The following is a 23914-nucleotide window of genomic DNA, read 5'->3' on the forward strand; positions in this document are numbered from 1 at the left end:
AAAACAAAAAAACATCACCAAAGCCTAACTGCGGTTGCCAACCTGCCACCTGGGGGTGGTAACTATTGGCCAAAACCACCCCCTTTATGGGTGAGGCCTATATTCATCAGTAGACAGTTAACAGCTGATACGGTATGCTATTGAGCTGTAAAATAAAAGTAACAATTAAGTCATATCATTTATTAATAAAGAAAGTCTAACACATTTCTTAGTATGACTCCTAAATAAAAAAGAAACCGTGAATAATATCCATAATGTAAGGTAATGTCAAAATTTATGGAGAGTTAGAGATATCCATATTATCTGGTGAATTCTTTTCTTCGCCTATATCAGGAGCTTTATTTTCTACCACCGAAGTATCTTTTTCCTCTACGGTTGGGAGATTAGGGCTTTTGTCTCTGGTTCGGCGATCATGAGGAGTTTTGGAGTCTCTATGTGATCGGCTCTTAGATCGACGGCTCCTGGAACGAGACCGTTTTCTATCTCTTGAACGCGATCGCTTTCTATCGCGCGACCTTGAGCGTTTTCTATCTCTGGATCTGGATCTCTTTCGGTCCCGCGAGCGTGACCTCTTTCTGTCTCTAGATCTTGACCTTTTACGATCTCTGGACCGGGACCTCTTTCTATCACGAGATCGAGTCCTTCTGCGCGACCGTGAGCGTTTTCTACGCGATCTGGATCTTGACCTTCTAGAACGAGAACGATCACGTTTCTTCTCACGAGACCGCGACCTGTCCCGTTTTTTAGAAGGTGATCTTTCTTTTTCTTTTTCAGTTTCCTTTTCTTTATCATCTGCTGGAGTAGATGCCTTTGATTTTTCTTCAGAACCATGTCCATTGGTTTCAGAAGTTTCGGTTTTAACTTCCTCCTTTTCTTCCTTTTCAATTTCTTTGGCAGGTGACTTGGATTTCTCTTTTTTCTCTTTATCGTTGGAGTCTTTCTTGTCCTTGCGATCGCGATCTTTATCACGTGAGCGATCTCGCTTGGAACGAGTACTACGGTGACGAGACCTGGAACGTGAGCGGCGAGAACTACGATGACGCGAACGCGACCTGTAAAATATCGCATTAAGTAAATTTAGTTTTCCATAACTATGGTATTTTACAAATAATGATTTGTCATATTCAATAAAAATAAAATAAAATTACAATAAATTTATTATATAGTAAATAAGAATGGTAATTTGAAATAAGAAGACAGGCCATGGTAACAATGGACTTCTTTTGTCTATGGTAAAAAAACAGTTTAATTAATTTTACGCTTTCCCGATTTTACCACAAAAATATGTACGAATCGTTATTATTATATTATTATTATACATTTTTGAGAAAAAAAAAACTAGATATATCCTTATACTTTTTGCGATTAAAAGAGTTTTTTTAATTACCTGGTACGGTGTCTATGGCGAGATCGCGAGCGCCGAGATCTGTGTCGGGAACGAGATCGGGAGCGCTTGCTGCGGTGTCGCGAACGGGATCGGCGCGAACGCGACCGTGACCGGCGACGCGACCGCGACCGGGAACGTGTTCTAAAACATTCATATAACTCATATATATTTCACACAATCAAATAAAACAAAAACTGTACTTAAACCATAGTTTACTTTCCATCAAATAAATGGCAAGTTATTTAGCACTACAACTACTGGTGTAGTTGTACATAATCTACTAAGTTATTATCAAGTTCTTATCCATTATTATACAATATAATACTTTAATTAGCTAACCTGACTTTACAATATACAGACAAGACACACAGACAAAAACCAGGGCCTATTACAAATTTTTGTTTATACCGAAATTGGTCCAATAAATATAGATTAACATTTCATTCAGCTTTAATGCTACCATAAAAGTCCAAATGAATAATATTTTTAAACAGTATGTATTATGTAATTTTAACATGAAATTTGTGTTTCCTTTGGCCCTGAGATTTCAGAAAACATTTCATGATAGGCCCTCTGTTTATTGTAAACTTCCTAAAAGAAATCTATCATATAAATGAAATAATTTCTTTTGTCTAGCATGTGATTATCAGAAAAGTAGATAAAATAATGTAAACCAGGAAACAATATAGTGTTAATATTTTGTACAGTAAGGATTAAAAATGAATTGTTAAGGAGGATTGAAAAGAGGAGAGCCAATCTGTCACTAAGATTAAACAAGATTGGTTACATTTACAAAAGGAGACTCGATACAAACATCATGTGTATGAGTACCTGTTTCATTCATAATTCTACCACTGAGAACTTGTACTCGCAAGGCTGTGTTGGTTTGAGAGGTGGTAGTGAAATTACAGTGTATTGAACATGACATAATAATTAGAAATAGTAACACATGAAAGTCATCATGAACAGAGTGTTCTGTAATATTTATAATGTAATTTATAAGACTAACCACTTTCGAACAGGAGGGTCATCCAAGCTGATGGCCCTCCTATCCTTTGACATTTCCAGTTTCATAAAAAAATTATATACCTTCGTTTGTCTTTAGAAAGCAGACCAATAACAGGATCTATAGCAGCAGAAATAAGGTTCTGGGCTTCCTTTACACGGCACATTGCTTCCTCAATTTCTCGCTGTGCTGCTTCATTGCTCTTTGTTTGTGGTTTAGAAATAGCCTGAGTTGCATGATGAACCTAAAAATTAATATGCAAAATGTAAATTACCGTGTCAGTCCAGACATAGAATGGGCCACCTCTTTCTTTCCCGTGATTATGGTTGAGGAATGGTCTACAGCTTCCCTGTTAAAACATTTCCAAAGGCCAACCTACCCACTAAGGATGACAATTATTAGCAACCCCCCCAAGGGCGAGACTTATGTTTAGCAGTGGACAGTTAAAGACAGATATGATGATGATGATGAAGAAAATGTAAATAATATGCACTTCTTTTTTCTGTGAATTGTTAACACATTTTATGCAAATTATTTCAGAAAGTGCTGCAGTGAATCTCTAGTAAATTTTACATGCATGATAAACTGGTTGTATTTGTATCACATGACTTGATTATTTGATAACATAAAAAGGATTTTTTATAAATATGATTATACTGCTTGTGATTTCATACAATGAAAGGATTAAGCTATATCTATAGCTTTTATTCCTTAGAAAACATAGTTTATATTAGCGTCATAGTTAAGCTAATACTATATAATAAATTATAATAAAATTCAATAATAGTACTAGAATTGTTTATTATTGTTACTCATAAACTTGGTGTAGATTTTAGTTGTGACATTTATAAAATAACCTTTATAAATAATCTGACCTTAATAGTTTGACCATCCACAGTAGAGCCATTCAGTTGCAGGGCCTTAATCACACTTTCTTGCTCTGACATCTCTACTAAAGCATATTTAAGCTTGTCAGCATCTCGTTCACAGAATCGCAAGTACTTCACTTCCCCAGCTTGGCAGAAGTGGTCTATCAAATGTTGATGGGTCAAGTTGCCTAATTCACCAACTAACAGTGTTCTTCTAATCTCTTCAATTTTCCTTGAGTCATAAGCAGCTGGAAGTGGTGGGTACGGCGGTAATCCTGCCGCTACCATTTTAGGATCATGAGTTTGAATAACCTGGTTAGGTGGTACACCCTCTAAAGCATTGATAACATGTGCTGGGAGACGCGGTTCCACGCTGCTCAGGCCGGGTACTAGGGTACCATTGCTTGACATCTCTAGAGCCTTATGTTCATCTGGTATCTCTCCTGACTGCATCGGGATTACAATCAATGCTCTATCTATGAATACAGTATTGGTCATATGCTGTGCAACATTTACTGTTGCAGAATCGTAGTATTTTACATAACATATTCGCGATTGTACGGGACAAGATACGTCTCTAATAGTTGGATAAAGTCTTATGTCGTCTATTTTACCTAAATAACCAAAGAGGGTTTGCATCTGATCCTTCGTCGCTTGCGGCGCGATATTGGTTACTTGTATCACTCTTGTATTTCCGGAAACCATTTTGTAAGGATTACTCACAAACAGTACTCATATGTTATAATTGAAACTATAAACACTAAAATGGGCGATTAATAAAGTAAAGTTCTACATTATCGTAACAATAAAAAAGCGTGGATATCGCGAATAGATTTGCACTGGATATTAAAAAAAAAGTAAGCATTCTGTCTACAGACTAAATTATATCACAGATTAGATAGACTATCTATAATTATCTAAGAACAAGGAATTATATAGAAGGAATGATAAAATAAAAACTGTAAATCATATGGTTATCTCCGTTCTTTTTATGCAAATATAATTAGTAAAAAGAGGAAGAAAGATACACCATCAGTTGCTTTTTTTCTCAATTCATAGCAGGCTAGTGTATAGAAAATGTTTGACATGTCAATTATTAGTCAATAACAAATTTTACATTACTAAATTATATATTCGACATAATACATACATACATATCTGTCATGCCTTTTTAAGCATGTGAGAAGTACTCTATCTATGTCTCGCGGACTCCCGACATAAAATAGGCCACTCTTTCCTTTTCAGTGGGTGTCATAAAAGGCGACTAAGAGAGAGCAAGGGATTGGCAGCAACGTCTCCTTTTAAAACATCTCCAAAGCCTAACTGCGGTTGTCAATCCGCCTGCTAATGGCAACTACCGGCAAAACCCCCCTTATGTTCAGCAGTAGACAGGTAAAAGCTAATATGATTATGAAAAGTAAAAAATATTTTGTAGATGATGACTTTATCTATATAATGTAAAACAGTACGGTATACTAAGTCTATGATCACGATGGGCTAAGGGACCTGCCTTTTCATCCTCACTTATTATATCTCATTGGTGCCCCACCTGTGTATATCATTAGCGCAGGTGGGATTATCATTCCATTATCATCCATTTAAAAAAAATACCTAATCTATTCAACAGTTAGAGTGCAATCATGCAATTATATATTTTTTTTCCAATTAGCAATTGATTACAAAGTGATTATGCATTGTTTATGAGGCATAAAATTTTGTGTGTAAAAACTCTGTAGATCAAGTAGATTTAGGTCCTTAATCCATGCTAAATAGGTACATAGATAGATACTCTTTATTATTTCCTCCAAAAGATTATAATAATAAACTTATTATAGATACTTATACTCTTTGATAGATATAAACAATTACAAGAAATAATCACAGTATGAAAATATATGTAGATTTGTTTTTAGCGGACGCACTTTGTGGCGTGCCATATGAAGAGAAAAAAAAACATATGTAGTAATTACGCGCCAAATCAAAAATCTAAGGACTATTGATTTATTATTAACAATAAAGGTGCTCAAACCTAATTAAATGTTTGTATTATAAATAATTTAAACAATATCTAATTGAAATGTCTACTGAGGAGAATGAATCTTTAAAATTAAAACTATTATCTGGTTAGCTTAAAAATATTTTCTACTAACTGGTTCCCATGACTTCGCCATTCGTGCATCCTTACACTATTAATATAGTAGTTTTTTTTTTATTGTATTGATATTATATATGTGAAACTGAGTTTATTTTTGTTACCTTCTAACGCCTTAACAAGTCATAAAATTTGGTATACATATATTACCTGTATGGATAAAAAGTACCTATTACTTTTTGTCCTGGTCAGGGGATATATCCTAGTCACATTGACTGAATCGTTGGTATAAGCTAGTCAAAATAAAAATATTTTACATGTTAGGTAAGGTTAGGATATAACTTACACGTGTATCAAATTTGATTCAAAACCATATAAGAAATAGTTTTTGCGTGAAAGAGTAACAAACATCTATATATTTATTAACTTTCGCATTTATAATATTAGTATGAATTAAGTAGATAGAGTTAAAATCTCAGAATATATGAGTATTATATTCGAGTCTAAGATATGAGTTGTTCTGCTATAATGCTGTGTCCCATATAATCCACTAAAATGGTAAAACATTAAGAATAATATATGTCACAATGTATTCTGGGATCCATGGTGCTGATCATGTCTATAGGTGAAGGCTACCTCTTTCCATCAGGAGGTCCGTCAGTTTGTTTCCATTACAATTTTTTTTAAAAAAATATAACTTCAAACTGTACAAATAAGTAGAGTCCTAAGAAATTTCAATTAAGAGAAAGGCCAAAGATATTATGTAACATAAATATAATTGATTTTACAATACAAAAAATTATTACCTCCTCCTTTTTATAATCAGTTAGGTAAATAAAAAAAAAACTCGGAATATTTAAATATATAACTAAACTTTGTTAATTGTTAAAAATTTGATAATTGTAAGCAAAAGACATGACACAGAGAATCTTAGTGTAGGTAATATCTTGTGAACAGAATATTATAATATGGCATATCTTTTGGCCTCAATAATTTTTTTATTGATAAAAATAACTTGCATCTCACAAAAACTATTAATAAATATGTATGTATCATTATTTGCTTAATTTATACCCGTAATGTACAGTGCATATTTACATACAGAGGTAGTCGTTCGCATTATTTTACGTGTTTTGCAGCAACAAAGCGAAAATTATATAAAGAAAAGGAAGTTTGTAAATTACGCAACATGGAGCGTTGCTATTCTGATGAATTGAACACAGTAAACACCGATATAAACATTTTAAAACAACAACTGTTGGTAATAGAATAATATATTTTCTAACAGACCTTATAATTAAAGAATGTGTCCTACAAAAACTGGTTTCCATTGTGACAAAACCAGTTATTTTGATCTAAAAATTAAACTACTGATCTGATGATGATAAAATTTCTTTGGAAGCAAGCTGTAAGTAAAAGAATTTTTCAATTCAGTTTAGAACTGACGGAGTTAAGAGGTAACAAATATAAAAGGTTACAGCCGAATTGAAAACATATAGATAGATTTTAAATGTTTCTACAAACCATATGGTCACATGATCGTTTAATTAGATAGAGCACAGCAAAAATAACAAGTAAGAGATATTTATGGGTGTTTTTCGGGGTTATACTGACAAGAAAATCTAATGTCTAATTTAGAAATATTTGCACAACTTCTTTATAACCACATACTTAAGTATATGAACATCTTGATGATTATAAGAATAAGGAGTACCTAAGCTGACACTATCTCACTTTCTAATGTTTACGGATTCGAACCTCTCAGCCATTATCATCTCAGTTTCAAAAGATATTGATTAATATTATTTGTTTGTTTGTGTGTAGATAATAAAAAATAAATTGTCACAATATAAATATCAAATATCCATGATCGACATATGCAGAACATCCGAAATGACCAAAATAGGATCGCAAATTGATAATGTTCGTTGTCATACAAAAGGTTTCGAAGAAATGTTTGCTAAAGGTTTGTGAAATTAGTTTGTAGACTTGTTGTAGATATAAGAGGTACAGAGAAATGAAAATAGCAGAGGTAGATAGTATTATTTATAAGCACTAAAACGCCTTGAGAAATGGCAACATATATTATGTATTTTATATTTTATGATATTCATATGTTTCAGCAACGATTACCATTTTAAGGAAAATAAAATATTAGATTTTCTGGCCCGTAAAAATGATGGATGAAATATGACTTCATAAAACTAAAATGATTTTTGAGATGGATGTGTGATGTGACAAGAATGGATAATTTAAAAGAATAAGCATATAAGAGGAAGTTTGAAAGTAGTGCCAATAATGGAGAAGATGAGAAGTAGTCGTTTATCATGGCATGGACATGTGATGTGAAGGAAAGTGGTAGGAAATGTATGAATGTGAATAGTTATAAGTGCAAAAGAAAGCCCAAATAGAGGTGGCTGCACTATATGAATGATGACATGGTCAGAAAGGGAGTGACTAGTGAGAGGACAACATGCAAATAGAGATGAATGGAAGAAGAACATATTAAGAACATATTACGTCGACCATTAATAGACAAGGGAAAAGGGCAGAAGGAAGAATCATTATGTCCTACATCTTTGGTTTAGGGTCATCTGTCTGCAATATTTTTATTTAACAAGGCATTGCTTTTCAGAACACAATATTTTCGAAAGTTACAAAAAAGAACTGAGAGAAAAGGAAGCTGTAGAACAGGAAGTCGAAAAACAAAAAGAAAGAGAGGCGGCTGAAGAAAATGAACAGCGAGCTAAAGATGTCGCAAATGTTGAACTTGAATGCGATAATATTGAGCGCGAATGTGTTGTCTTAAAAGTACGATTATTTCTATGTGATAGTTTTAGCTTTACAACGCGCAGAATGTAGTCAAGACATAGATAAAATAGGCAACATTATTTATAATGTATGATGCATGACTATTATGGTCATTTTCTCACGTGTGGTCTTACTGAGACATACATTTATCTGCGTACTGAATCGTCCAACTTTTTTGTGGGCTGAAAATACTTAAAATACTGATCCCGCCTGTGCTAGATACGCTGTTGCAGTACCAATGATGATGGATGATAATTGAGGATGCAGTTAGGTCAATTAGCCCATCGTGGTGATTTCATTATGAATTTACAACGATGGTTTTCATCAGTTTTTTACGGTACCTGATGAAAAGCTATAACCGGCACCTATAAAATATGAGCAAAGTCGTGTAAATTACAGAATACACTGAAATATTCATGTTACTTCTGATACGTTAGAATTCCTGAGGACTATGGTGTTGCCTCGTACCCTGTAATTTTGATATAGGTACTGCCAATCTCCCTGGCGCAGTGGTTGTTGTTTTGTGTTTGCACAATGAGGTTCCGGGTTCGATTCTCATTACAGCCAATTCATGAAACGAACTTTTTTAAATTGGCTCGATTCTGAGTGCTTTACTCCTAGATGTTCGTTGCTTTGTCCCTCATAATTCAATATATATATATCACTGTATATATGTCCCCCATAATAATCGTGTGGTACTTATTATTACTAGCAATGGGGTCGTTAACAACTTTACTAAAAATCCCCTCCACATCTTCTCTTGAACATTTTGTCTTGAACGTACAGAAACATTTTTATTTCGGATCCATACCTTTATCTTAATTTAAATTACGTACGCATTGGATTCTGAGAAACCGCCAAATTTCAGTCTATCTTTTCGATTGTTTCGATATTATATTATACGATAGGTATAACTTTATTTAAATAAATCTTTTATTCTTCAGAAACGAAATAATGCTGTAATGCTAAAGCTACGACGAAAATTGATTCAAACAGAAAACATCAGACGTGATTTGTTGAAGAAAAATTAGAGAGTAACTCAATTTTAAAAATCTGTTATTTGTCTATATTAAAAATATTGATTACCTGTGTATATTAACTTCCTTATCTAAATAAAACATATTTGTATTAAATCAATAATTTAATTTCAATATTGACTATTAACTATAAATTAAATAAAATAAGAAATAAGTATTATCACAATGGACAAAGAAAAATATTACAAACAAATTAAGTTTGCAACAGAAATAAATATTAAATATTATACAGTTCACAATATTATTATATATCACCATATGTCATATTGAAAGCGTCCGATAAATTTATTAATAAAGACGACCCAGTAACACACAAGTACAACAAAGTAATAAACATTGCAACAGAAGGTAAGATAAGTATGGAAAGAGGAGAAGTGTTAGATATTTTTCACTTAGGTACATCAGAAGGATTTATATATACATATAAATTGGTTTTATGTCGTAACAAGTAGAGACTTGTCAAAAATCATAGTAAGTGAATGTTAAGAGCTTCACTGATAAATGATCTCAATGCGATTTCCTCTATTAAAAAAGTGGTGTAACTGAAAAAAGATTAAAGATTAAAAGTCCAGATATGTCCGAATAAATCTAGAATGATAGGTAATAACCATAGCTCCGTTATCGATATAATGTACCTAATGACAGGTTGTCTTATAAATTGAATCACGGAATCAAAATAAATATTACTATCTACTATATGTAACACCTGTATATTAACCACACATAACTATATTCTTTAAGATATATAAAGTTAATATAAGAATATTCAAATATAGGTCTAGTAGGGATTATAATTTTTATTAAAAATTAACTATCTAGCTGAAGTAATAACGCTACACTTCTTTTTATCCAGTGTGCAGAAGGTTTATCAGAAGGCAAGAAAAAGGCCAACACAAAGTTGGACGAGTGTCCTGTTGTCGCAAGTACACCTTTTCTCTCTAATGTTTTATATAAAGGACATTTATATCGCGTACCCTCTTGAAATTCTTTCTTCAACTTTGGATACAGCCAAAGTGCTGGCATGCTATCATTTAATATTTTTGGATATTGTTCTCCGATGGCATATGTTTCTCTATCCCAACGTCCTCCATCCATAAATAAACCGTGGACATACACACCCCATTTTGGAGGAGTTATTTCATAATCAACTTTACGTACTTCGAAATCAAATGTGAGTAAATCTATGGGGATTTTTTTAGATCTAGCAAAGTTTTGAACTGAACCTGTAAGAAACGCTTGGGTGAAAAAGAAACCAGATAGCCAAAATGTTGGTGGTTTGCCATTTTGATACCAGTCTTCCAACATAGCCAATCGTTCAACAAAATCTGTTACATAGCTTGGCAACGGTTTTAAACTAGGATAAGAATTTTTACGCCAGTTTTCCGGTATCTTGCCTAAGAGCATTGCATTTGACTGTAAATCTAATGCAGGTGACATAACGATAAGCCCTTTTACTGCTTTTTGAAGATCCATCAGTGAATTTTTAATTTCATTCAATAATTTGTTAAATCTTTCCATTTCTTGAACCAGCACAGTATTCATTGATTCATTATAATCGACCGGATATTTTCTTTGAGCAATTTCAACATCAAACTTTGGAGGTAATTTCGACAAAATCTCTGATGCCATTTGAACGAGAATGATTTCTGTATTTCCACCTTCATCACCAGATCCAGTTCCTTCTACGAGAACCAAAGCAGCAGTAAGTGCCATAGAAATGGAATAATCACGAGTTATTCCAGCATTCATATGTAACCCAAATACTTCAGGTGGTGGATTAACAGGTACAGATTCAATATGTTTGAGATAGTCTTGATACTCGCATCGCCTTGGTAATCCATACTGTGAACCTAATTCACAGAATAAATAATTTGGGTCATTAACAACATCTGTATTTACATAATTGTCAAGTATTGTGACTATTAACCGCCGATCCCAATCGTCAGTGACGCGACCACCGTAATTACATTCACCTGTTAAATATTTTATAGCCACATATTGAATTTCTTCATACTGATTTAAAAACATTTGTAACTGCATAACTGATATTTGAAAATCAGAGTCATTGAAACCATATTGTATATTCCATCCTAGTGGACCGAATTTTTTTCTTTCTTGCACTACGGCATGAAAGTAACTTATGCCATATAGCAATTTGCTAAAAGGCTTGTCTTTATCAGGGCATCCTTCATAAAACTCAGGTTCCTTTAATGGTTCGGATATATATGACCGATTCAAATTATGTCGAAGGCCCGTAGGGGGCTCATTTGTCATTTTTACTCCAACTTGTAATATAGATTGTGGAAATTTATCAGATGGGTAACTAGTTAACCATAATCTGAAACTAAGGTCAGTATTTGTTAAATTAAATCCTTCAACAATTTTTTCGAGGACAGAAAGCCAAGAGACAGCTAAGTGACAATTTTGTAGGCATACCCATCCACCTTCTAATTGTGCTCTTTCTATCATTGACCTAGCTATAGGCCCTTGTCCTTGACCCAACGATATCGAATTGAATCTATGTAAATAACCCATTCTTTCGCAATATTTAATCAGAGCTCCCATTGGATCTGAACCAGGCGATAAGATAAATATTAATGGTGCAAGACAATTTGAGTCCCCAAATGATTTACTAATATCAAATAGAGGAGGTGTAATATATTTTTTGCCCATTTGCTTTTCTACAAAGTCGGACAATGCAGTAGTTAGTTTGTCAGGTCTCAAAACTCTAATAACCAATAATTTTTGAAAGACAGTTAATTTGTCATCCCATCCACCAGGTAATGCTTTATTGTGAGGTTCTAAATCGTCATATACTTCCTTCCATTTAATAACGTCTCTTATAAATTGGTCTTTAAATCCTGTAAAAGCAGGTAGGTCACTTATCCTACATATTTCATCCCAGCTTTTATCTGATAACCATTCGACTGGCTTCTTCAAAAGATTTTCTACAGCTATACCACCTGTTATAAGAAATAAATATTCATCACGATTCATTTTATCTGTAGACAGCATCATTTTCGAACACATGATAAAAGAAAACATCAATTTATCTTTGTCAAAAAGTGATCGACAAACATTACTATACAAATTATATGTAAAGGTTTCTTTTAAAAATTTTAATCTTTTATCTAAATCTTTGGATTTATTAGCATTTTCGATTGATGTGATATATAAATTAATAAACCAAGTCAATGAATATTGATACATGGGATCTACATTCGGCAATTCAGTGACACAATAATAGAGCACTGCAGAATGAGAAGCAATTGGCCTATAACCGAGTCTAAATTTCTCTATTATGACTTCTGTTTCTAAGCTTGCTTCTTGCTTTTTCATTATATCTATAGCAAGTAATTTAGAAGAGTCTAGAATTTCTATTGCGGTTTCGTCCTCTAGAATATCACCCTTGGATTCCTGTAAAGTACGTAAAATATCATCCTCAACTTGCTTAAGTGCTGCACGATTAGCAGCTCCTTGAATAATCAATTTTTCTCTTTTCTCTTGTAAATCTGGTCTTTCTTTAGCTACAACTATGCCTAGTAATTGATCTTCTAATCCATCTTTAGTTAATGCAAAGTTTATGAGGGTTACTTTATTGAATACCTCTGGTAAATAATGAGGATTTCTCAACTTTGTGGTCATATAAAGTCTAAAATTGGGGTGATATTCTATGACATTTTCACCCAAAGCTATAAATTCTTTACTCCCTTGAACATAAGTGTGTTTAAGCAAAACTGGGTCTAAAGGAGCTTCAACATCTTCTAAGATACAATCTATCAAAGCGGGTTTACCATACTCCAAACATGTTTCTATTACTTTCATATAATTTTCATCAGTAAATTTAAGTACTTGTAAATCATTTGATTTTTCCATAGTTTTAATCCATTTATTAGCTTGTCCTTGTGGATCAACCAATAATGACCATCGCATCGAATTATCTAGAATTATTCCGTTATCAATTGAAAAAGAATCACGCGGTAATCCTGCTATACACCAATTCTGAATTTTAATATCAGACCCCAAAATATCTTTAAACAAAAATACTTCAGAATGTGGCATATCTAATTTAATAACGAGTGCACGCCATTTATCAATCATTTCCATCCTCACTGGTAATGTATAAGGAGCTAAATATGCAATTATACCACAAGAAACTAATATATCTCCAGCCAAATTATCATATAGTAATTGCAAATTTTCAGCAGCTGCAGTCCAACGAACTTTTTCACTGCCTAAACCACCAATCAGTTTTTCCGCTCTATATAATTTATCTATACATAACTGTACTTCATCTTCTAAAGCTTTCTTTTTAATATTAGCTTCTTCTAATGCTTCATTTAATTCAGCTAATCTAGCTTCTAAACGTGCTACAGTTGCTTTTTTTTCTTCTAATATTGCCATAGTTTCAGCAAATTCCTTTTCCGCAGCCTCTAATTTGGCCTTTTTTGGCGCTACGACTTTAGCAACAGCATCATACATGTCCATAGCTATTATCCATTTACACAAACCTTCAGCTGCTGCAGATGCTTTAGCAATTATATGAGGTTTAAAATCTTTGTTTGATAAATATTCTTTTCTAATCTTTTGCATTGTGGCTACAGGTATGTTGTCTTTGTCAAAATTTCGTAAGGAATCCAAGAACCCCATATCACCTAAAATTCTTTTACTTGGCCCCCAAAAATCGAATATCTTTTTTCCTGGATTGTCTGGATCTGGAATCTTATCAGGAGGGATTCCTTTCATAACACATACAGCAGCCATAACTAATTTAACAGTAGCTGGTGGGTTTTTCATTGATTTTACAATAGTTATATCACTAGGTTTTAATGTATTTAATGCTGCTATTGCATCTTCTAAAATAGGTAGAGCTAGCGCTAAATCGGCCTCACAATCTTTTTTTAATTCTTGAGCTGCAGCTGCTTGTACATTTGCAACTTTTTGGTCTTCCCTTACTTGCGCAGCAGCTTTATCTGCTGTAGCTGTTTCCACTTCTATTTCTTCCATCATTTTTGCTGATTTAGCTGCCATAATAATCAGCTGTGGTTTTAACGCATTAAGATCACGCTGCATAATTGACACCACTTCTGCTGCTTGCCCTAATTTATCTAAGCCATTTGTATATCGTAATTTTGCAGCTCTTAATTCTCTTTGTCTTCTATTTGTCAAAGTAGTAAATGATTTTATTAAATCAAGATATGAAGCTGATGTAATGTATGTTTTTCTTCCAAGTTTACTATAAAAGTCAGCAGAAATAATACGTGCATCCACATGAAACTGTTTACAAGCTATAACAGCGGATAATTTTACTATGTCCGGTACATTCACGTTCACCATGTAATGATGGGCTACCATTTCTAAAGCATCTTCAGGCCAACTATCGTACCAATCAATTGTACAACAATTAACCAAGGATGGATAAAGCCTTAATCTTGTTCTAAAGGAGCTCCCAATAGGACTAAAACATAATACAATATGTAACTTAGCTTTACAGCGACCTACGAAAAAGGACAAAATTTGAAGCGGGCTTATATCTAAATTTCTATTTCCTCCTTGCGCAGCTAATCGAACCAATTCTAAAATTTCTTGCTTCTCGTCTAGACCGTATAAATTAGGTACCTCTCCAGAATTTAAGAGACTGTCTAAATTTTGAATAAATACTTCTTCCTTAATTTGACTTTCAGTAAACAAAAAAGTAGTGTCTTTATTTAAACCGCCAGATTCACGAAGAACTAATTTTATGTCATCATGCCAATCTTTAACACTATAGGATTTTGTGATTTCAGGCTGAAAAACTTGCTGTCCTAAAATGGTACTGGCTAATCGTGTAAGCGATTGACGCCCAGAACCACCAACTCCAACTAATAAAGCATTTCCAGAGGGCATGGATAGTAAACGACATATTTTAGATAAATGCTCTAAAGCATAGTCAAATAAAACTATTGTCATTTTTGCTTTGTGCATGGAGTTGTATTCAGTTAACATTGATATGGCTACGTTCAAAAATAATTCTTTAGAAGGCAATTCCTCATAACGTCGTTCTCCTTCTAAACTCTCAGTATCTAAGTAACAACCAAACATCATTCTTTTTATACTATCTTGTGTAACTTCTCCATTATCCTCTTGATAAGTATCTAAAGCTGATTCAAATGTTTCTTTCATGAAATCACGTGTAGACTTTTTGAGTATTCCAAAAAACCAGCTACGATCCTCCTCATCAACTAACCTGTCATAAAATACTCGCATAATTTCATGAACCCAAACTCTTGTAAAAGTTTTTTTGTTATCAGCTGATTCTTTTCTCAATAAAGCGCAACCTTGTATAACTCTTGAAAAATCCCTTAAATTGAATATGTAATGTGATTTAGCAGGCGTTGGTCTTAAAGTTTCTGTTGCTTGATCATATATTTCTATTGTGGCACTGATTATGTTAACTATTATAGGTTGTGTATCCTGACCAAATCCATTTCTTCTCCAACCAAGTTGTAATAAAGATGTAAATATTTTAGACATACATTCTTTTGAAAATTCATTTATAGAATAAATATTATAATGCCGTAACATTCGTGGATATATCAACTGACGACTTCCAGCAACAGGGCCTATGGCACCATAAAAAAATGTATCGTATATATACAATTTTTCTGTTGTTTTAAGGTCATACCAATATTTATGATCAAAATACAACCGTAATAATTCTATTGCTGGTTGTGCACCATACACTTCCTTAACCGGCATATTCATATCATCAATAAAAATTATGGCTTGTTTACCTTTAGTGGGGCCGTAATTATTTTTTCTCCTTTTAATGAGTTTTGAAATAACTAAATCCTGTGTTTGATTAGCAGAAGTAGTAGTCGTAAATGTAATGAAACCAGGAGTATACTTATCCATATCAAGACTATTCATTAAAAAATTTTGAACATAAAAGCTTTTGCCTGTTCCAGTGGGTCCGATCAGTAACAGGGGTTTGGAAAATTTTGTATGTAGTTTCAAAAGGAATATGTATTTTTCAGTTTCTAAAGTAGGTATTACAGTTTGTAGGAGATTGATTTGTTCTTTTACTTGAACAGACTTTACAGCTTCAGACCATGGTTTCCAACATCCTTTTCCTTTGTACATATAATAATGATCAATTAACATGCCTTCAGAAGGTATTGATATATCCAAGCGGTCTAGGTTATCAGGAATACCTTTTTCTCCTTTGAAATATTCTTTAACTAAATCATCAAATTTTTCACGGGATTCACTAGTTAGTATTCCTCCAACTCCCCACACCATCGCAGTCATAAAAGATGCTAAAAACCACGTCCTCGTGTATTTCGTATCTTCTTCTCCTTCTATTGCATTATCCATTAACATTTCAATAAGACGAAGAGAGCTAATAATTAAGTTTACTTCTCCACCAGTCACTAGCTGACTACAATATTTTCTAATGTAGTACACTAATGGATCAAATAACCATTCACACATGTTAAAAATAAATTCTTCATTTTCTTCTAGCCATATTGGGTTGAGAGTATTAATCCATGATTTATAAAACGGCATAAAGCCAAGTGAGGATGACTCCATGTATATCATACCGCATCTTGATACTGTGGCTGGAGATGCTTGAGATAGATCCATTACTTCAAAAATCATTGACATAACATTTGACATAGCCATAACCTCTCCCGATGTGAGACAAAGCTTTTTATTATCATCTAAGACGGTATTCATATTTTCAATCCACACAGCATCCACAGGGCCATCAAAAACTATCCATTTTTTAACAGGAGTATCTTCAGACGCGAAATCTCTAAACATAGTAGCTACAATCCCATCTGTCCATTCATAAGAAATAGGGTCAAAAGCGCCATAGAGCTGACCCATCGTAACAGCTTTTGGATTTAAAACTTTATAAGTGCATGCACATCCATCAGGTTGTTTTCTTTCTTCCATTAAAGTCAATGCTTCAGACAAAATTTTTAAAGTTACCGATTTACCAGCAAATGGATCACCGACTAACATAAACCCATGTCTAACAATCATCATTTCATATGTTTGAATAATTTTAATTAAAAAGCATTCCATTAGTTGCAAATTATTTTTTTTACAACAATCATGACAAGCATTTAAAAAGTTTAAATAATCTGGCTTTGGCAATGTAATTCCAGGAAATAAATCAGATATAATACCTTTAAATAAAGGCACATCAAAAGACTGAAATTTGGGCAAATTAACGTCAGTAATTGATCTAAGTAATAATATACTTTCACTTTCATTTGGAAAGCTTCTTTTTAAATTACCCGCAGCAGATAGAACTGTTTTAACCGCACGCATACCATAGTCATAGTGATTTTGCGATGATAACTGTTCGGAACAAAGACGATATGTAGTCACTATTTTAATGGACAAATTTCGAGCATCAATGAATCCAAACGAGTACAATGAAATTTCGCCAATCATGGCATAATCCGGAACCATCATTGCAACAGTACGAAACAATACTTTGAGATTATCCGGTAATTCTGAACGTCCTGCATAACCTGGGTTCATTGTAATACAAACATAACAAGCTGGATTCAAAGTTAAAATAGTACCTTCAAAATCAAATGTTTCTAAATGTTGTCTTACTGCTTGTACAATGCATAAAATTTGTTGTGCTATGACGGATAAAACTTCGACTTCGATTCTATTGAATTCGTCAAAACAAACCCAAGCACCACAAGAAGCTAAGCCTTTAAAAAATTTACCCATTGCTTTATAATCTAACCCATCGGAACAATTAAACACGACACATTGTACAGCTAGAGCTTTGGCTAAATCTTTTGTTGTTTCAGTTTTACCGGTACCAGCTGGGCCTTCAGGAGCGCCATTTAAATGTAGATAATATGCACCAATTAGAGTACGATAACAACGATCTGTTAAAGGTGTTATTACTAACCGATCTGAATTACCTAAATATTCATAAGCATAATTAACAGTAGCATTAATAATTTTTACAAATACTCTTTCTTCTTCCCAATAATACCGTAATTGTGCTAGCCATTGAAAATCAGTAACTTCAGTTACATTTTTTCCTACTAGTTCAAATATTACATCTTTCGCATGTACATCAATAACAATAAGAGCCTTGACAGTAATACTGTTAAGTTTAGTTAAATCTGTACGTCTAATAACAGCAACTGTTTCATTAAGTTGTTTAGTCAAGTGCACATGAAACGCTTGAAGTTCACTTAGCTTATGAGTACTTAATGCTTCATGAACATCCACAGCCCAATAAATTTGAGATACCCCTAACACCACCATGCCTTCCCAAGAAAGTATCCATTCTACGCGCCCCATATTTGGATAATCATAATAGGACAATTCAGTTTCTGATTTAACTGCAGCAAGCATTTGTTCTTCTACTTGAACTAGCCATTTTTCTACAGAACCACGAGCAGCGGCTACATTTATAATATCTAAGAATTCTACTTGTTCACCTTCCATAGATATCATGGCTGATATATTAAATTCTTCATCGAAAACTAACCTATTAATACCCTCAAAACATTTTTTTAGATGTGGTTGCACTTTTAGAGGATTTTTTGTTTCAGATAAAATTTCCAACATTTCGTCATTTGACAAAAAGAAAAATCTAGGAAAATATAATCGCTTTTTTTCTAAATAATTATTAACACCATCATTGATCTTTTCTAAAAATGCGGAAGCAGTTTTAAATGACTCCAATACTCCAGTTCCACCTGCAATTTCTAGAACATGAGGGTCTTTATCAACTGAACCCATATACCGACGGTAAATATTATTGACTTCCATAAACATCACTCCCTCTTCTGGCATCTGAGCAACTATATCTTTGGAAGAAAATATAGGTAACAAATACAACCACTGACTTTGAACTTTGCCCCATTCGTCAATAGTGGAGTTGATTCTCATAATTTTGTCATACCATGCTCTTACTTGAGCTTCAAAGGGCTTGACAAATGCAGAACCACGCATACCAACTGTTTTAACAATATGCTCATCCAGAACACTTTGAATATCGTCGAGACCCGATAATATAAAAATTCCAGTGTCTTTATAAAGGCTGGTTTTAAAACATATATCTGTCCATTCGGTTATCATTTTATTTAAATTAGTTATCAATGCTAATTCTTTAGTTGCAGCCACGCTTATAATTTCATATTGATCAATGTCATCCCACAGGTTGAAATTTATAATTTTACGTAATGTAGTACCTGCTGTAGGAGTAAGATCGAAACCTGCAATGGTTGACATTTCATCCCAATGACGTTGCACTAATGCTGGATTACACATTATGTGAGCCATTTGAACATTTGGCCTCCAACTTTTTATTTCGGCAATAGCTTGGGCACAAAGTTTCATAGGAGCGGGAAGATTATTAACATCGGGATCATCGACAAGACCCTGAAATCGTTTCTCGATGCCTTCAGCTATTTGTTGTTTAATTTTGTTTTTATAATTCTTCGATAATTTCAAAAATTCTTTATAGTAAAAGTCATGATCTTGTTCAATTTGATCATGATCCATGTATTCGAATGGTCCATCCATCCATGTGTAGTAACTTCGTTTCCAGCGATGGACTAAATAAACGAGACTATGAAATGGTAAAATAAAATCTTTTAACTCTTCTAAATCAGGGTAATTTGTTAATGGAAATTTAAAAGTTGCTTCTTCGTTGTTTATCCATGCTACAAGCTTATCACAGCCATCTAAACGATGTACAAGTTTTCTCAAATATTCTAAATATTCAAGGGTATGATCAATATCATCCATGTTGTCTAGAAGTTCTAAATAAGGTGTCATTTCTAAAACTTCTTTATTGAGATATGCAATCTTTGCTAGAAGATTTTCTTCCATTTCTGCTTTAAATGTTTCATAAGCCGCAGCATTTCTTTCAAATATGGGTTTGATATCCGTCAGCCAATTTACAGTTCGAGTATTACATGCAACATGTTCTGGAGTTAATGAGGTCATTTCTAAAAGATTAGAAATTATATTGATTTGAGATAAAATTCTTTCTTTTAAAGCTTCGACTAAAACAGTTTTAGCGTGTAAAATATACAAACCCTGTTCTATCAACTCAGCTGCATTTTCTGGCTCTTTTAAAGCTTTTGCTGCTATTATTTCAAACTCAGAACAAATGCTATAATTTTCTTCCATGTGTGTCTTCACTATGCCCGCTATTATATCATTGACGAATTCTAGGACTTTTCTTTTTAAGCCATCAACCATTCTTAGCTGGCAAACTACAGCGCAATTAAAATATTCATTTTCTAAAACTGCAGTTATATGAGAATCTATGGATTGAAAATACTTTATTTTGTCTCGGCCCAAATTAAATTCTTCAGTTTGTTCTATAAATTTTATAACAGTGGCTTTTGCTGGAGCTCCATAAAGCATGTTATATTCATTCCTTAATCGTTCTAAATATTGATTAAGTGGGGTGAACACTATGTCTAACTGTTTTCGCAATCTTTCGTGACCGTCTTTGTGTAACCATTCATTATACTGTACAGGTAACGCATCGTAACTGTATGATATTTTAAGATATTGCTCTATGGGCATTAGTCTTTGAGAAATATGACAGATTGCATCTGCAATACTATGATATACACTATACACAGTTTCAAGAGATGGATCATATATGAACTCCCCATTAAAATCTAAAGCAATATTTAAAATGGGTACTGAGTCGGGATCTTTTAGTGACTCTATAATAGCGTCAATAGATCTACGCATTAATTCTTGTATTTGCATGGATATCATTTTAGTAGCGCATTTTACGAATTCAGGTACTTTTTTTGGTCGCATACCTTTAAGACATCTCGGATTTTTTAACCAATTTATCAATATCGAATACCAAGTACTCGATACTAAATAATCAGCACGTTTGATTACTTCCATTATATTCAGTTGAAATTCTTCTAAATCCATGGGCCCTTTAGCTCGGTATTTTGCTAAATCAATTATAGCGTTAGGAAACGTCTTTTCTGATGATTCAAGAACTAACCGAATGAATGGATGCAGAAAAAGTGATCCATCCTGAAGTTTATTTCTATATTTAACCATTTTGTCATAGAGTTCGGTGATACCTCTAAATTTGAAATAGGGTTCCTTGTAACGTTTGCGAGGTACTCCAGGAACTTCGCGAATAATAGTTTTAACAGCAAGGTCATGAAGGTTGCGATTCCATTCACTTTTACTTTCTTCAATTAATTCTTCCATCATAGAAGGAAATGTCTGACGTAACTTTAAAGGTATTAGACTACATATTTTCCTTTCCCATGATTTGAGCATTGGGGGAGACCGTATCTTTTCTGCACATTCACGCAGAACAGCTATATGGCGTGATTGTGAAATCTCAAGACGGTCACGTTCACAGGGCTGCAGTAGCGGTCGAGCAATTTCCACCTTTCTCTGACATGCTCTCTCTTCAAGAACTTTACGAAATTTTGCTTGTTTGTCCTGTAATATTATAAGGGTCCTTATTGATAAAACAGATTTTATATTAAAACACAAGTACGAAAATGTTGTTTTAAATATTTATTATCATCATAATAAAAAATAAATAATAGCCTTCCAGTTACAGTCTCTCAGAGGGAGGGGGGATTGGGAATAAACCCCTACAATCATGCTGGTCGTATGGCTTAGTACCTACCTATAGGGTTTTATTTTTCAAGTACCTACTACCTAGTTAGTACCTAGTAGGTACCTACTTAATAGGAGGAAGGGATTGCCAGTAATGGGGATCTAATAGCTCCATTGCTATTAGATCCCCATTACTAGCAATATACCCTATCAGGTCGATTTCCACGCGGTTCTCTCTGGAAACCATCTTGGTTAATTCTAGTGAAATTCATCAGGATGAGCTAACTGATCTGTTACATCTTTACCTATCGTCTCTCACTGGTACCCCACCAGTGTATACTGATAACGCGAGCGGGGTTACCATTCCATTATCACCCATAAAAAAGTACCTACTTAGTACTTAGTGTATTGTATTTTTTTTTTTATTGGATGAAAATGGAGTGGTAACCTCGCCTGCGCTAATGGGATACGCTGGCAGGGCACCAGTGAAGGGTGATCGATGAGGATGAAAACAGGCCAGTTAGCCCATCATGATGAATTCAGCAGAAATTTGTCATGATAGTTTCCAGGGGGAACCGCGAGGAGGTCGATCTGGTTGGATATATTGCTAGCAATGGGATTCTTAGTCTCCATTACTAACAATCCCTTTTCCCCCCTTGTATTGTATATATTTCGTAATCCGTAGTCGTCTCTTATGTACGAAAAAAGTGATGACACATGTATTCAAGCCATGTCATCACATGAAATTTTTAATGGATTAGTGTCATTTAGTTCATACTTACGTTTTCTTTTCGCAAGTTTTTTAAATATTTTGAATAGCATATACTTTGCAAGAGATAATTCTATAACCGAGAAAAACCTCAACAAGAAACTCATTTGTCTGTCCCTGCGTCCAATAGAGGAAATCCCACTGAAAGTGCACATGCATTTTCAATGATATTTTGGGTAAATGCCTAGGCTTACAGGTTTCCATTTGGTGAAATCTCAGTAGTAGATAAGTACCTACCTATCTAGCTAGAAACACTGAATAGCTTACGTGTCCAATGTTTGTTTGTCAGTACTTATGGTAGTTTGTATTTAGTCAATATATCACAACTCGAATATTACCTTAATTCTGTTGTAAGGTGGTAGCGGTATAAAGGGCAGTTTATCCATCTTGTGAACATCCGGTATAGGTCGCATGACGGGAACCCGACACCCATTCTTTGTTTGTAAAAGTTTCCTCAGCTCACTTTCATTCATTTTCTAAATTAACAATAATACTTGCAACTAAAACATAATTAAAGTTAAGTAAACGACAAACTCCATCAAATATTGCATTCAAATTTGTAATACACAAATGCATATTCTATTGAAGAACTCAATAATATAACCATGGCAACGTGGTGATTGACTTGTAATGTTACTAAAACAAAATTAAAATGAACAAAAGTTTGAACAACCTACCTGTAACCTATTTATTGGACTGACAACTTTCGATGTATGGAATTTGTTCGATACCTGTTAAAAGTTCATTATATTACGGTATGGGCTAGAAAGTTGAGTCGAACCATACACTAAGTATAACATATTTATGCACTACGAGTCGAATAGTTCAAAATGAATATACCAGCGCCGTGTACAGCAGTTTTACGTACAATCTAGATACAATGGATTTCTATACATCGTTTTGCAAATATTTTCTTTTAACGTTTAAAAAATATTGTATTTTATTAAATACAAAGACGAGCCCGCAGCTCACCTGCGGATGAATGACTACCGCCGCCCATGAGCACCCGTTACACCAGAGTAATTGCAGATGTACTGCCAGTCTTTTAAAAAGTAATATCTTTTTCTTAAAAATTAAAATGTATTGGTTCAGAAATACTGCTGTTGGCAGTGGATTCCATTGATTGTAGTTTATTTTCTAAATCGTTCAAATAAAGTTACCTTAAGTTAGAAGCTTAGAAGACAGATACTGTGGTATATTTTTTCAATACACAGCTTATTCAGCCTACAATTTCTCATCATCATGTCGATCTAAATAGAAGCCCCCATAAGCTTCAATTTACTAATGAAGTCAGACCGGATATAATTGTATATTTGGTTGAAATATGGTGCTCTTTATTCAAAACT

The 23914-nt window shown here is 33.7% G+C and overlaps 3 protein-coding genes across 3 annotated transcripts; 1 reads left to right on the forward strand and 2 right to left on the reverse strand.

Annotated features, from left to right (window-relative positions):
* Positions 1-165: 165 nt before the first annotated feature.
* On the reverse strand, positions 166-4125 carry LOC113521603 (probable splicing factor, arginine/serine-rich 7). The gene is made up of 4 exons (XM_026907180.3): positions 3269-4125; positions 2477-2637; positions 1388-1528; positions 166-1052 (listed from the first exon to the last, which is right to left on the reverse strand). The coding sequence occupies exons 1-4, from the start codon at positions 3965-3967 to the stop codon at positions 275-277; spliced, it is 1779 nt and encodes a 592-aa protein (XP_026762981.1). The 5' UTR covers positions 3968-4125; the 3' UTR covers positions 166-274.
* Positions 4126-6497: 2372 nt separating this feature from the next.
* On the forward strand, positions 6498-9203 carry LOC113521854 (uncharacterized). The gene is made up of 4 exons (XM_031909903.2): positions 6498-6615; positions 7179-7320; positions 7990-8165; positions 9110-9203. The coding sequence occupies exons 1-4, from the start codon at positions 6544-6546 to the stop codon at positions 9194-9196; spliced, it is 477 nt and encodes a 158-aa protein (XP_031765763.2). The 5' UTR covers positions 6498-6543; the 3' UTR covers positions 9197-9203.
* Positions 9204-9461: 258 nt separating this feature from the next.
* Positions 9462-23864, reverse strand: LOC113521975 (dynein axonemal heavy chain 12). Its single transcript, XM_026907672.3, has 2 exons — positions 22907-23864; positions 9462-21676 (listed from the first exon to the last, which is right to left on the reverse strand). The coding sequence occupies exons 1-2, from the start codon at positions 23039-23041 to the stop codon at positions 10010-10012; spliced, it is 11802 nt and encodes a 3933-aa protein (XP_026763473.2). The 5' UTR covers positions 23042-23864; the 3' UTR covers positions 9462-10009.
* Between the last annotated feature and the right edge of the window lie 50 nt (positions 23865-23914).

This window comes from Galleria mellonella, unplaced genomic scaffold, assembly GCF_026898425.1.
Source record: "Galleria mellonella isolate WM207_F2 unplaced genomic scaffold, CSIRO_AGI_GalMel_v1 utg63, whole genome shotgun sequence".
Classification (NCBI taxonomy): Eukaryota; Metazoa; Arthropoda; class Insecta; order Lepidoptera; family Pyralidae; genus Galleria; species Galleria mellonella.